At 43.5% G+C, this 15,807-nt stretch overlaps 1 protein-coding gene across 1 annotated transcript in view; it reads left to right on the top strand.

Moving 5' to 3' along the window:
- SSH2 (slingshot protein phosphatase 2) overlaps positions 1 to 15,807 on the top strand; it is a 218,906-nt gene that overhangs the window by 79,780 nt on the left and 123,319 nt on the right. Inside the window, exon 3 of the mRNA XM_044283786.1 lies at positions 12,445 to 12,488. Coding sequence (XP_044139721.1) covers positions 12,445 to 12,488 — 44 coding nt within the window. The remainder of the gene's footprint in view (positions 1 to 12,444; positions 12,489 to 15,807) is intronic.

Raw genomic sequence — 15,807 nt, 5'->3', positions numbered from 1 at the left:
ATTTTGAGTAATAAATCCGTGGTATCTCTAATATGGGACGGCAGAGAAAGCACAAAGGGTCTCAGAATTCTGTCAATATAGGAGCTGACACCATACGTAATGGAGTCTATACCGGAGACAATCGGTCGTCCTTTTAATGGTGGATAACCCTTGTGGATCTTAGGGAGCGCATAAAAGGTTGGGGTTTGAGGATGGATGGATAACATATAGCCCATTTCATCCTTCGATATTAATTTATCATCAAGTGCCTGAATCAGTATGTTCTCTAATTCCATATTGAATTTGAGCGTAGGATTTGCTGGTAAAATGGCATAGCATGTGTTATCATTTAATAGGCACAGACACATATCCCGATATGTATAATGATCCATTACAACCACATTTCCACCTTTATCCACCTCCCAAAACCAAGTCATTAACCTTACGGACAAACCACTAACAGAACAGGAGAAGAGTATCCTGAGTAGGGGCCTCTCCTTTGTTCCAGCTACAAATTTTGATTCTTTTGAGTGGATTAAGGATATCAATCTTTTTGTCCGTAAGCTTAAATGGCGTAAGTTCTTTAAAACTCACGATGAAGAGGAGTGTAAGAAACTAGGTATCGTTAGATCGGATCTAGAGGGGGTACGGATCCTGAGCTCCCTATTAGATGACAATGAAACAACTTGTGGCCTAGGTCCTTTTACCGACTTAAAACGAAAGAGTAAAAAAACACCTCCCCCTCAGGATACTCTAGTTATTGATTTGTTTTGTAAACTGGTGACTGACCAATTGACCAAACTAGAGAGAGTACAGAGTACTAGAATCAGCAATTTGAGCAAGGACGAGATACAGGCCCTTTTAAAATTGGAAAAAGACCCCCAGTATCATACTCAAACCATCTGATAAAGGTGGAAATGTGGTTGTAATGGATCATTATACATATCGGGATATGTGTCTGTGCCTATTAAATGATAACACATGCTATGCCATTTTACCAGCAAATCCTACGCTCAAATTCAATATGGAATTAGAGAACATACTGATTCAGGCACTTGATGATAAATTAATATCGAAGGATGAAATGGGCTATATGTTATCCATCCATCCTCAAACCCCAACCTTTTATGCGCTCCCTAAGATCCACAAGGGTTATCCACCATTAAAAGGACGACCGATTGTCTCCGGTATAGACTCCATTACGTATGGTGTCAGCTCCTATATTGACAGAATTCTGAGACCCTTTGTGCTTTCTCTGCCGTCCCATATTAGAGATACCACGGATTTATTACTCAAAATTGAGGATGTCGAAGTTGCAGATACCATCTACTTGGCATCTATTGATGTAGAGGCTTTATATACCAGCATTCCCCACTATTGGGGGATCTCTGCAACAAGACATTATCTGAGTACCCGTGGTATCCAATACCAGCGTCACTCCGAATTTGTCATAAAAATCTTGGAATTCGTTCTATCACATAACTACTTCCTTTTTGAGACGCGTTTCTACCACCAGCTCAGGGGCACAGCGATGGGTAGCCCCTGTGCGCCCAGCTGCGCTAATCTGTTCCTGGGCTGGTGGGAGGACACGCTGGTATTTAATGAGTCATGTCATCGATGGGCCCCCAATATTTTATATTGGGGCCGATACATCGATGACGTATTCATTTTATGGGACGGCAGCAGAGAGGATTTCTCGGATTTTGTCAAACACCTCAATATTAATGAGATAGGGCTGAAATTTACATCTGAGATTGACCATCAAACTTTGGCATTCCTGGATGTCCGTATAACCAAACACCTGGGTGTGTTACGTACTGAGACCTATAGAAAGGCCACCTCCACTAACAGCTTGCTTCAATGGGACAGCTACCATCCACTGAGCTTGAAACGAGGCATCCCTAGAGGCCAATATTTGCGCATGAAAAGGAATTGCTCATCTTATTCCGCTTTCCATGAACAATCCGCAGACCTACGTGGCAGATTTCAACAACGAGGCTACCCCGATCAGATACTAAGGGCGGCATTCCAGCATGCCAATCAAAGAGAGAGGCATTCCTTACTTGCGACAAATGTCTCTCAGCGTCTGACTGACACCAAAACTAGAATTGTTGGCACCTATGACAAGCAGAATCAGAGGGTAAGAGATATCCTAAATAACAACTGGGATATCCTACTTTCTGATCCTGACATAACTGAATTCTTACCAACCACCCCTACCATCACATATAGACGTGGTAGGTCACTACGGGACAGACTAATACATAGCCATTACCAAAAACCACCGAGTGACCCTACTTGGCTTGGAAACAGACCCCCAGGAACCTTTTAAATGTGGAAACAACTGTGTGTGCTGCCCATATATACTTAAATCTAACTCCTTCTCCAGTAGCAGTACGGGCAGAGTATATCGAAATTATGACTTTGCCAACTGCCGTACCCAAGGAGTAATATACATGTGTTCCTGCATCTGCCCATTAAACTACATTGGGAAAACCAAACGCGAATTTAGAAGAAGAGTATGTGAACATCTGGGAGACATCAGGAACAAACGGGATAAACCAATAGCACGCCATGTTAATGAGTATCATAGTGGGGATGCAAAAACACTGAAATTTCAAGTGGTGGAGGTGGTTAGACAGTCACCTAGGGGTGGAGATTGGGATAATAGAATCCTGAGAAAAGAAGCCCAATGGATTTATAGACTAAAAACCATCCACCCTCTAGGACTTAACGAACAAATCTCCTACACATGTTTCATATAAATTCTCCCTCCTTTCCAGTGATGCCTTTAGTTTCTGTACTATAGACATGGGATCCACCAATAAGATAGATATGACTAGGAACCCAGATTATATCAGAGCCGGAATAGGTTCAAAAAGTCTTACATATCCCATTATTTGTTATCAAATTTAAAATATCGAGTAAACATCGTTATTCCAATATAACTTCTCTTATTGGCATTCAGCTGCAGAGCTTTAATTTATAGTGAGTATAGGATAACATTATTCTAATACCCAAGCGTTATGAGAAGAAAGGAAGATCAGCAGTAGGCAATGCGTGTCATGAACAACCAATGGCACGCATTTGCGTTCCACTGACAGGAAGCCGCGATCACATGACGACCAGGGCTTCTGATCATATGACCGGACATGACGCAGGGTATCGGAATAACAGAGAACAGCGGGGCCGGCTAACAGGTATGTCACACCTTGTGGGGTACTGAGTTTAAACACCAATGAGAACACCGGCACACTAACACACCCACTTAAGCATCACTCACCTACGAACCAGAGGGGGCGTTACTAAACAGATGGCGCCAAAAGCTCGCTATTTAAACTCTGTTCTAACATACAAGAGGTTGCATATCATCAGCCTCTGTTACCGCCAGAATGTGTAGCCACCATCCTTCGGCTATGTAAAACCAACATAAAGTCCCCTGACGAACCAAGCTTTTTACTTGGGGAAACGCGTCGGGACACTCTTTTGGGACATTTCCACCATCGGAATTCATTTACCATCATCCATAGGACAATCTATCTTGTCCTCTAAACAAGCAGCCTACTATGAGAAAGCATTAGGGTCATGTAGGGGTAAGTAAAGGGTTAGTTATCGTGTATCTATGAGGATATCGAACCCTCCGCACTTATAAACTCATCAAACATCTTCAAAACGTAAGTGCAGTTTGCCTGCTTATTATTCTATCAACAAAGTATTTTTCACCCTGGTGTTTAGGGTAGGTTTTGCTTGACATTTAGCCTGGCCTACAAATTTTAATATCATAGAAAGATTTGGAATGATGCTTTTTTTAAAATATCATTAAGTAAAAGTTAATTTTTAAAATAGGTAGCTATATTTTTCTGTGATATTTTTTTCTATCCCTGTACTGTCACATCACTTTGTGCATTCCCCCTGTGCTATGACACTAGTGTGTGTACTAGCTCTGTACTGTGACTTCACTATGCACATTATTCCATTATTACCATCACTGTGTACACTATCCCTTTACGGTCACATCACTGTGTGCATTGCTCCTTTATCACATCACTGTATACTGTGACATCATAATGCACATAATTCCACTATTACATCACTATGTGCATTACCCCTATGCTATCACATCAATGTGTGCCTTAGCCTTGTGCATTAGAGAGACCAATCATAAGCTTTTTTTCCTGAACGTGCTGCTGAAAGTAGTCGGGATTGAATAGGGGCCCCATTCCAGGTTTTTGCTATGGGGGCCCCATGGTTGCGTGTTACCCCCCCCCCCCCCCCCGGAATGTCCCCATGGTAAAAGGTTTGGGAATCGTTATGTGAGCTGACTGTTCTGCTACAGAAAATGAGCATTATCCAATGATATCTCGCAGGAAAATGGGCTAAGATGTAGTATTTTATGTGATAATATAGAAAATTGTCTTCCTGGATAAAAGATCATAAACCCACAGTGTAAAATGACAGGTGCCCTCTGACACTCTCCCTGATCCTGGGGAATATCGAGGGACTATACTGAATGTGACACCCCAACCAGTGCTGGAACGTATCCTTCTTGCACGCTGTGCCCCTATAAAGCCCAAAGTACTGTTACAAGAAGTGGCTCATGTCATTTAATGGGTTATGGGTAATATTCCCATATACCCATAACACTGAATCACAGCTAAATGTGCACAGAAAACGCGCATCCAGCTCATTCCCGTGCGCATGTGGACGTATACCAGCTAGGAGTGTAGATATATAGCCTGATATTCAATCATTTGCCTATAGAGCAACTCACACAAAGTAACATTAAATATAGACATGGAGAAGAATCTGGGCACTAGATGTTATTACCAGCCTCAGCCAGCAGGTGGCAGTATTTTGACTGCATTTGACCGGTAATAGGCACTATTAAGGCTACTTTCACACCTGCGTTCGGTGCGGATCCGTCTTGTATCTGCACAGACGGATCCACACCAATAATGCAAACGCTTGTATCCGTTCATAACTGATCCGTTTGCATTATTCATTCAAAAAAAAGTCTAAATCTAAACTGATCCGTCTTGACTTTCATTGTAAGTCAAGACTGATCCGTTTGGCTCCGCATAGTCAGACGTTCACCTAAACGCTGCAAGCTGCGTTTTGGTGACCGTCTAAAAAACGCAACGGAGACCAAACGCAGCCACATTGATGCATTCTGAACGGATCCTTTTCCATTCAGAATGCACTGGGGCTTAACTGATCCATTTTGGGCCGCTTGTGAGAGCCCTAAAACGGATTTCACAAGCGGACCCAGAAACGCCAGTGTGAAAGTAGCCTAATCCGCATATAAAAAGGCTATAAAGTCTTTGATTTGGGATTGGTTCTGCTCAGACAGATTGTAAATCCCATGTCCTGTTTTTTTAATGAAGATTTTCGCTCTGAAAAGACAGTAATGAAAAGAGTTTCCACTTAAAGGAATAAAATTGAGAAAAAACTCAGCACTGTGATGATAAATGTGTATTGAGCAGTGCTGTGGTTGTCGGAGCCTCAGATGTATACAGAGCCCGCCTCTATGAAAAGTAAATGAGGTGGTAGTTTTCGGCTGCAGCGCTTTCCATTATGGTAAAAAATATATATAAGTTGAGCGTCTAAGAATGGTGCTTACTTATAGCTTCCTGTGGAGCCTCTTGTTTCCTATTTATTTTTATTTTTTTATCTTTTATATTAGCTTTTATATAAATTAAAATTCTCCAGACTTCATATCCCCTCTTCCAGCATTTAAGATAAATACACTTCAGGCTGGTGAGAGCATATAGGTTTCTACAGCTTCCATTGACTGCAATCCTTATGTGGAAAGTTCCTAAGCTCCCCCTAGTGGTGGCTGCAGGTAGTCAGAATGCTATGTAAAATTATTTTTTATTTATTTTTTTGCCTTGGCCACAGGTAATGTTTTATTCTTTCATGCGTTAAGTAGTGTCCTATGGGGTTTAGAATTGTCTTTCATGACACTCTGTGTATTAAGGGGATTTTCTGGAATCCAAAGATGGATCTCCTATGCTTAGCAAAGACCTTTTAATGTGAGATCGGTGAAGATCCAACCCCTGAATACCCTGCTAATAGAATTCCCTAAGGGGTTATCCCATTATTCATGTAAAAAATTAATATCGGACATCATAAAGTACATGACAACCTCTTTCTAACAAAGCTCACGTGGATCCTGAGATCTCTCCATTCAATGCTCCAATTGCTCTGCTAGATTTATATTAAGCTTGCAGCTCGGGGGCGTGTCCTTTCTGTTGCAGGTCTCCTTTCACACCTCATGGCTTGTATGCTTTCTGTTTCAGCTCTCCCTGTCACAGCTCGGGGGCGTGTCCTTTCTTCTGCAGCTCTCCTTTATCACACCTCATGGGTTGTATCCTTTTGTTTCAGCTCTCCCTGTCACAGTTCAAGGGGCATGTTTTATTTATAAATTTTTTGGGGTGGGGGGGCTGCTCATGTGGTGTCTAGTTGTCACAGCCTGGTGACAGTTGAAGGATGCTACGGAGCATGTGCGACCACGGAGTTGTACAGAAAAATAAGGAAAATAACAAACAGCAGGTGGCGCTAGACAGATGCATTTTATTGAATAACTCGGTGGCTATACTTAATTTTTTTCACATTCAGGTGCTGGTTTGACAAGTGTCAAAGACAACCAATGGAGATTAGATACAGTACAGACCAAAAGTTTGGACACATCAAGCTCATCAAGAGAATGCCAAGAGTGTGCAAAGCGGTAATCAAAGCAAAAGGTGGCTACTTTGAAGAACCTAGAAAATGACATATTTTCAGTGGTTTCACACTTTTTTGTTATGTATATAATTCCACATGTGTTAATTCATAGTTTTGATGCCTTCAGTGTGAATCTACAATTTTCATAGTCATAAAAGTAAAGAAAACTCTTTGAATGAGAAGGTGTGTCCAAACTTTTGGTCTGTACTGTATGTGCTTCAGGTATGTCTTATAGATTCATAAAATGGATGAAATCTCCGTCAGGTTACCATTACAGGACATTTCCATTATCAGGGATCCGCTGAGCGTCAGATATAACCGGAACGCTTTATATATGTGTCACAATGGACGTCCTGTGACAAGTAGCAACACCGGTCCAAGGACTCGGAGCCTTTTCCCAGGCTGTATGCAGATGGCCTCTTGTAAAGTGTCAGCTCTTCAGGGCACTGCAGTCTGAATAGCGGAGGGACTGTTCCAGCTGACTGACGTTGCGGTGATGATATTAAGATCTGTGAAATCCCTCCCGTCATTATCACACAGTATCCTGCGGCTTTCTCTTCTCATTCATTTCCTATTTGTTTTCGTTAATTAAATATATTTCAAAGCATTCTGACATAACAGCACGGAAATTAAAACGCTCGTCAGCTTAATGATCTTGCTCAGATCTGATCGCTCTCCTGATGCAGCGCTCACCATAGTGCGGTGGTAACTCTGGATTTTCTCACCTGCTATTCTTTACCTTACATCACAATAATTTTGGTGGAGTATATGTATAGCCCCTGCTGGCGGTCATGTGTGCTCCTGGAGCTTATAGTTACTTGTGTTCTGCCTAGTACACATACACAGTACATGCCTTGTACATGGTACTGTTCAAGGGGCCACTCACAATTAAAGGGGCTCATACACGTTCATGTATGTTTTTCGGTTGACGGCTGTCTCTGCAGACCCCATACACATACGCTCTCAGCAGAACCGAACATGGATGTGTTTTCCCTTGAGGAGAGAGAAGGAAGCCACTGTCAGTCACCTTTTGACAGCGGCTCGTCTTCCAGCGCAATGAAAAGACTGGGTGAAAAAATTCTATTTGCCGATCCTTACCCCCCCTTCCACCAGCCATACATGTCTGCTAGATGTAGGTCTCACCTTTTGGGAGACCTGCCTCCTATCTCTAGAACGGTATCTTTGTAAAAAAAATAAATATTGTGGCCTATTCCATCACTTGCTGTATTTTGGTAGTAGGAACATTTCTTCTTGTTGAGAAGAGAGAGTGCACATAGCACACCGCATGGATAGGCCATATTCGCTCTTCGTTCTGGAGGAGGGGTCCCAATTTATATATATTTTTTCTTTCATTACTGCCCCAATTTTTATTTTTTTTAAAGGACCTGTCCGTTCTTAAGGTTAAAGGGGTTGTCCGAGTTATGAAAAAAATATAGCACTGAAAATCTGATATATAACTGAGCTAAGCAAGTTTTATGCAAAAAAAAATATATTTTTCCTAATTTCCCTGGTTCTTTTATGGCCCTTTGTTTACATGCAATAACAACAACCTCTGCCCCTCCCCCCTGCTCTGCTAAGGGAGTGAATACAAGAGCTGCCCTGAGTGACGTCTGCCTGCTGGGAGACTCAGCAGCATGTTATATGTGTAGGACTACAAGTCCCAGCTGTATAATGACACTGCTAAGGGAGTGAATACAAGAGCTGCCCTGAGTGCTGGGAGACTCTGCAGCATGTTGTATGTGTAGGACTACAAGTCCCAGCTGTATAATGACACTGCTAATACACACAGGATCTTCCCCCTACCTTCTTGTGCAATGTTCTCTCTAGTATTCAGCTCCAGTGACCAGAATTGTCCCTGCTGCAGAGCTGTGCAGCTGAAGGGGTTAAGTATCCCAGCAGAGAATAGACAGCAGTGAAGGGGGGGCGTGGCTAGCACAGTGACGTTTCGTTTACAGGCTTGTAAACGAACATTATCAGCACAGGGAGAGAAGCTGACATCACAGGTCATGTGACCCTCTGTGAAATCTGAGAAACCAAGCACTGGAGATAAAGGGAGGGAATTGGAAAGCTGTTACATTCACCTAGTTAGGAACATAGAAAGAATAAAAAAATAACTCGAATAACCCCTTTAAGTATAAAATAAAAGATGCTCTAGATCTGCTCTCTTATGAAAGCTGTGCATTGTACTGTTCCTCTGTTATTCCTCCTAGAAAGCAATAAATTGACAGCTGTGTTGAGTGCGTGTCCCTTCATAGACTGACATTGTCCACTTAGTGCTGACACTGCCATGTATTGGACACCCAGCTATCTATTTATTCATAAATTTTTTAGGAGGAATAACGGAGGAGCAGCACAATGTAATATATCAATCTTATATAAGTATATATCCTATACCTGGCATCCTGTTGTCTTGATTAGAATGTCCTGCTGTCTGTGTATGCAGCCCCAATGCAGACCAGTGTATCTCCATGGTGAAAGACTATTAAATAAATATATATAAAAAATTAGAGATATATATATATATATATATATATATATATATAATCTGCGCCGTCTTGTACGATCTGTAAAACCCATTATATATTATCATTTTTCAAACCGTTGATGATAATTTGAAAAAATGATCTGCTGGAAATTTTCATCAGTCCGATTATCGTGCCCGTGCGCCGTTTTCTTGAAGCACATTTGAATATAGCAGCCTATGTAAAATCAGTAATAAATGATTTATCCTGGATATCCTCATGTAATCACACTAGAAATGAATAGCTGTGATGTGCTGGAAATTAAGGAATCCTAATGAGGTGCTTTCTCTCGGTTATTCTCCTCTCCCCATTGAAATAAGCATGCACGGCTGGCTGAATGGAGGGATAGCTCTTGACTAAACGAGCTTATGTTCCAGTAGCAATCTGAATTTGGGAATATTAGTTGTATCTACGTCGGTGGAGTTCCCCTTTAATTGGCCAACAGTATCGCAGTCCTGTGCGTGATCCTGTTATATTGTGGTACTCCTTTTATGGGGTCTAATAAGAGGTTTGCCAATTCAGCTACTCAAATAGGTTATGAATGAAGAGTTGCGTAATCCACACCCATTGCGCGGGAACCCTCTGGAGGACACATTTGCCGCATGAATAATTAAAGGGGTTGGTGCAAGATATAAATTGATCACTAATCCACAGGATAGGCCTGATCCATGGGGGCCTGTCACAAGAACAGGGGTCCTGTGCCCCCCCTGAATGAATGGAGAGGCTGAGGTGGTGCGCTGCGGCTGTCTCTATCGGTCAGATTTATGCAGCTGATTTAGTCATCCTACTTAGATATACGGAGGTCTACTTCAGATAATGCTGGCCTTGTGGTAGGTACCACAGACGCCTTCTGTACATGTAATCAGAGCTCTACGTGTGGTCTGCTTACCATACATATTGGTGTTCTGTCTGCCAACCCCACCGAGAACGTCAGGTTCATCAATGCTCTAGTGTCCATGGGAAGCTCCTGACTCTCCCCGTCATCATTTGAGAAGAATCGGGTGTAATGAATAATTTTCACTTTTTTATCTCCCTGTATGTGAGATGCCGTCAGAATTGTCTGGCAGCGGCCTTCTCCCCTCTCCACGTTGAATACACAAACACATTCAGTCGAGCCGACTGTGTATCCATATGGGGGAGTCCGAAGAGATGGCTGTCGGCCAGATGATGGTTTGGCCTACAGCGATTGTGTGTACGGCCTCCCTTAGGCCAGTCTCAGACAAGCGACCATGTGGGAGCGTGATTTCCCGGGCTGAACTCTGCTTCTGTGACACAAACATACGGCATTATAATGGTTTATAATGCTGCGTGTTCCTGCCTGACATGGCCTGTAAGGAACTGTACTGACGGCATTATGTCAGTGCAGTTCATCACAGTGCCATCTGCTCGCCCGTCTGAGACTGGCCTTACTGTGTTTCACCTCTGATGCTGCTTCATGTGTCACACAATGTAGTCTTATTTTATCAGGCCCGTGTATAACTAGAAAATATGATTTCTCCAACTATACGTGGTCATGAACCATGACCAAAAATGTTGCCACGACCAGTATTCCACTGCCACAGACCTTTCATGAGTCACCCAATGTCTGCCGGTCGGTGCAGCATGGCACACTAGTAAGCAATGTGATCGACTCTAGGAGTGATGCTGCAGCAGTTGCCAATCTTTCCCAGATACTAATAAATGCAATTTGTTTACACCTGGGTATGAGGTTATGACGGTGGGTAAGACTGTACTGGCATGCATCATGGTAAGCAGAACGTGGTCAATGTAGCTGTATGTACCCAGGATACCTTTTGATCTGCTGGTTTGTATGGGTATGCCGTCTTCCCATGTGGCAGATTTGTTACAGATTTTTAAAAGCACCTTTGGGACAAGTTTATTTTTTTATTTTTTTTATGATTGCATTTTACTCATTTTGAGCTAAAAATATTTTTTTTGCATTGGTTTTTACTAAAAATATTCAGCTGTTTCTGAGATACAAGGGTTACAAATCAGTCTGTCTTTTGAATCCCATCATCTAAATGTCCCTTTACACAGGACGCTATTACAGCAGATAGTCAAGAACGTAGCGTTCATTCCCGACAATCTGCTGATCTCTGGTGGAGGAGACCGCTGCATTTACATGCAGCGATCTCCTCCACAGTATAGGGAGGAGCGATTGCTAATGCCATCTCCCCCATACTGACTCGTTGCTTGCCAGTAAACAATCATTTTTGCATGTGCACAAACGCTCGGATTACCGATGAACGAGTTTTGCTTGTTCACCAGGTAATCGGCAATACATTTACACCGCCAGATCATCGCTAACCAGCGTTACTATGAACGCTCATTAGCGATAATCTGTGCGATTCTCGGCCCGTGTAAGGCTACTTTCACACTAGCGTTCGTCGGTCCGCTCGTGAGCTCCGTTTGAAGGAGCTCACGAGCGGACCCGAACGCCTCCGTCCAGCCCTGATGCAGTCTGAATGGAGCGGATCCGCTCAGACTGCATCAGTCTGGCGGCGTTCAGCCTCCGCACGGACAGGCGGACAGCTGAACGCTGCTTGCAGCGTTCGGGTGTCCGCCTGGCCGTGCGGAGGCGTGCGGATCCGTTCAGACTTACAATGTAAGTCAATGGGAACGGATCCGCTTGAAGATGTCACCATATGGCTCAATCTTCAAGCGGATCCGTCCCCCATTGACTTTACATTGAAAGTCTGAACGGATCCGCGCAGGCTACTTGCGCACTTGCGAATTTTTTTAAAGTTATTAATGCAGACGGATCCGTACTGAACGGAGCCTCCGTCTGCATTAATGTGATCGGATCCGTTCAGAACGGATCCGATCAAGCGCAAGTGTGAAAGTAGCCTAAAGGTCCCTTAACGGCCCATGTAGAGCTTTGATCTTATCTCCGGACCTCAAAAACACTTTATAAGGTCAGGAGATCAAATATAATAGCTACACAGGAGTCCGATGACCACATCAAAGGACAGATTGTAACAGTGTGCAAACAAACTGATTTTTTAACCCTTGTAACTCAGAAACAGCTGAACATTTATTTATTTATTTTAAAAATCAATTGAAAAATTTTTTTTTAGCCCAAAATGAGTAAAATGCAATGATAAAAACAAAATGCGCATGAAGGTGTACATGGCCTTTAAATAATCTAGCACTTGTTACAAAATGCATTGTATACGGCGGAAGCAATAACACAAAATAATTGTGTGTCTTCTTTCTGCAGGAAGCGGACAGTGGGGAAGAAGAGTGTCGGTCGCAGCCTAGAAGGTAAATTCTTTGACAATATGACTTCTCACAAGTGAACCACGACTGTGGTGCAGGCACTTGATGTCAGATATGGGTCCTGACTGGAAATGTGACTTTCGGTGTAGTGTTTTGTTTCTGCCGGTTTCATCAGGTGTAAAATAACAGGAAATTGCAGCGCCTGTAACTTTTTAGGTAACCGTGGGAAATGTCCCCGTCTGTTCCTGTAAGTGTAATAGTAGGCCGCCCAGTTAATGGATAATAACAGGTAGTCCTTAACTTCCCGTCACATTACTGTAAGGCTTCAAGGGGATTCATCAGCTCCATTTCTAATGTGGAAATTACATGTGTGAGAGAGTGACATCACACTTTGCTCCAGCCGGACCCACTTCGCTCCTGTTAAGTCTTGCTTTCATTTGGAATAAGTACAATGGAAAATGGTAACTGTAATAGACGACCACTGTGACAAGTCCTGAACAGGAGAACCGATGAGGAGAAATCAAATCTGAATATCGTTAAAGGCGTTGGACACCTTCGGGGAAATTTTTAAATGATTGCATTTTACTCATTTTGGGCTGAAATTATTTTCTCATTTGGTCTTTAAAAATAATGTTGCCATTTTTGAGATACAGGGGTTAAACATGAGTCTGATTGCAGAGTGTCACTTCTCAGTCCCTTCATCTGACAGCTCATGTGAAGCCTTATCTCTGAAATCCTGACCTCATAAACACTCATGATCGCTGAACTCTTATCAAACTGATAAGAGTATGTCTTAATTACACTGTTAGATTTTCTGCAAGATGATCGCTGATGAGTGTTCGTAGTAATGCCAGTTAGCGATCATATGCAAGTGTAATACTGCCGCCGAGCATGCAAAAAGATCACTATTTGCCGGCGGCTTGTCACGCTGTCTAATCACGATCTGCTGCCGGCAAACAACTAAACAGCATGGGGGCGATCAATAGCATAATGGTCACTCCTCCTCATGCTGTAGAGGAGAGCTCTGCATGTAATAGCAGCAGTTTCCTCTGCTAGCGAGCAGGTGATTGTCGGGAAGGAGCGCTTCCCTCCCGACAATTTCCCGTATGTTCGCTAAGGCTACCTTCACACTCGCATTATGGATCTGCACAGACTGATCCGCACTGATAATACAACCGCATGCATCCGTTCAGAACGGATCCGTTTGTATTATCTTTTACATTGCCAAACTGGATCTGTCTTGAACACCATTGAAAGTCAATGGTGGGCGGATCCGTTTTGCATTGTGTCAATGAAAACGGATCCGTCCCTATTGACTTACATTGTGTGTCAGGACAGATCCGTTTGCCTCCGCATCGTGAGGCGGACACCAAAGCGCTGCAAGCAGCGTTTTGGTGTCCACCTTCAGAGCAGAATGGAGGTGGAACGGAGGCAAACTGATGCATTCTGAACGGGTCCTTTTCCATTCAGAATGCATTGAGGCTGAACTGATCAGTTTTGGACCGCTTGTGAGAGCCCTGAACGGATCTCGCCAACTGAAACCAAAACGCCAGTGTGAAGTAGCCTAATACAGGCTTTAAATGAGTGTTTGAGGTTGGGAGTTCAGAGATAAGGCTTCACATAAGCTGTCAACAGATGGGACTGAGAAGTGATATTCTGCTAACAGACTGCATCACAGCATACAATACAGGCATGTAAGGGGAGGTGACAAATGAACCCATTACTTAGCCAGTATAACTGATTACAAGCATCCTCTGGTAGGAACCCCCGCCGATCTACTAGTTATCTTGTGGATAGGGGATAACTTCAAACAACCGGAATACCCCTTTAAGGGTACGATCCCAGTAGTGACAGACTGTTAATTGGCTGCCTAAAGGGGGTTATCCAAAGTCTAAAACATGCCCCTCATATAGATTACCTATTCCCCGACACCTGCGCTGACATGGCCGCTGTTGCATATCTGCGTTCCGCTAGGGAGGCTCATCCCTGTTGCGGTCGAGGTGCAGCGGCGGTCGTGCAGGGATCAGGAGCGACACGTGCCGGGGAGCAGGGCAAGTCTACTCTGTGAGGGGCCCGGGGCATTGGGGGGCATGTTTTACACTTTGGATAACCCCTTTAATTTTTGCCAGTATTTCTGCAGTTTTCACCAAAAAACTGTGCAGACATTAACAATTTAGAGTAAATCGTTTTTATTGGCTTTTTCAATGATTGGCGAGTCAAGCCATGGATCGCAAAGATAGAAAGCATAACAATGTGCGCCTACGCAGTAGGCTGTACAGTAGGACAATGGTGTACATGAATAATTTGCATAGTAAGTAGGGTCCGTAACAATAAGACCGTAACATCAAAAAGGTAAAGGGGGGGAGGGAGACGGGGAGGGAAAAGGGGGAAGGTAGGGTAGGCCCTGTCACGAGTCATCATACTTCACAAGCCATCATGTTACAGGGGATCCAAGCGATGCTACACTCCAATTTCGGAATCAGGGATTTCCCCCCATCTTAGGGGGTGTAATGTGGGTTGTTGAGCCATGAGCTCCAAGTGAGAAGCCTAGCCTTCAGAGGAATAATAGTGGAAGGCACCAATTTTTCATAACGATTTGTTAACCTCCAATACAACCTCAGCAACGCTAGGCGAGACAATTTGTTTCCAATAACGTGTAATGATCAATTTAGCACTGAGCAGGCTGTGTCCCACTAAGTTCCTGTGTTCCAGTGGAATATTATGGATACCCAGGAACAAGAGGGCCAGTTCAGGGCAAGGATCTACCACCCGAGAGGTGAACCCAGTGATCAGGTCAAAAACACTGCGCCAGAATTGAGAGATTACAGGGCATGCCCATAAGATATGGAGTAGAGAGCCTCTGGCCGACATTAACAATTTAAACTGTGGAATTTCCAGCAGAATTTCGCGCCCATTACCGATCAGTGATCTCTGATGAGCTACGTAAAAAGCTTTTGGTGTAATTGTCCTGATCACAGAAAAAGAGGACAAATGTTGGCGGAGGGGACCAGTCTGCCGATCACGTGGGGGCAGTTGCGCTGTAAGTTTCTCTTGCTCCATGTTGGGAGTGATGTTTATGGTGTCTGGTTTCGACTTCCGTTCTCAGTCTGGTTTACTAGAAGAGGCAGCAGCGCTAGGCGTGATCGTGTTATCAGTACACGCTATGCACGACCACAAGACCTCTTACACAAGAGCACAGTTTCCGGCAGAGCTACGACTTCTCACCACGGATTTATCTCTTGTTTAGGTATTTTCTGCCAGGTGATAAAGTCTGTTTATTTTACTCCGTCCAGAGGTTCAGGCGCTCTCCATGTCATGTCAGGTGTGAAGCGAAATACCTACTTCTGCTGAATTGGGGCTTGTT

This window comes from Bufo gargarizans, chromosome 3, assembly GCF_014858855.1.
Source record: "Bufo gargarizans isolate SCDJY-AF-19 chromosome 3, ASM1485885v1, whole genome shotgun sequence".
Classification (NCBI taxonomy): Eukaryota; Metazoa; Chordata; class Amphibia; order Anura; family Bufonidae; genus Bufo; species Bufo gargarizans.
Note: the sequence above shows the minus strand (reverse complement) of the source record. Positions and strands in the feature narration are given on the sequence as shown.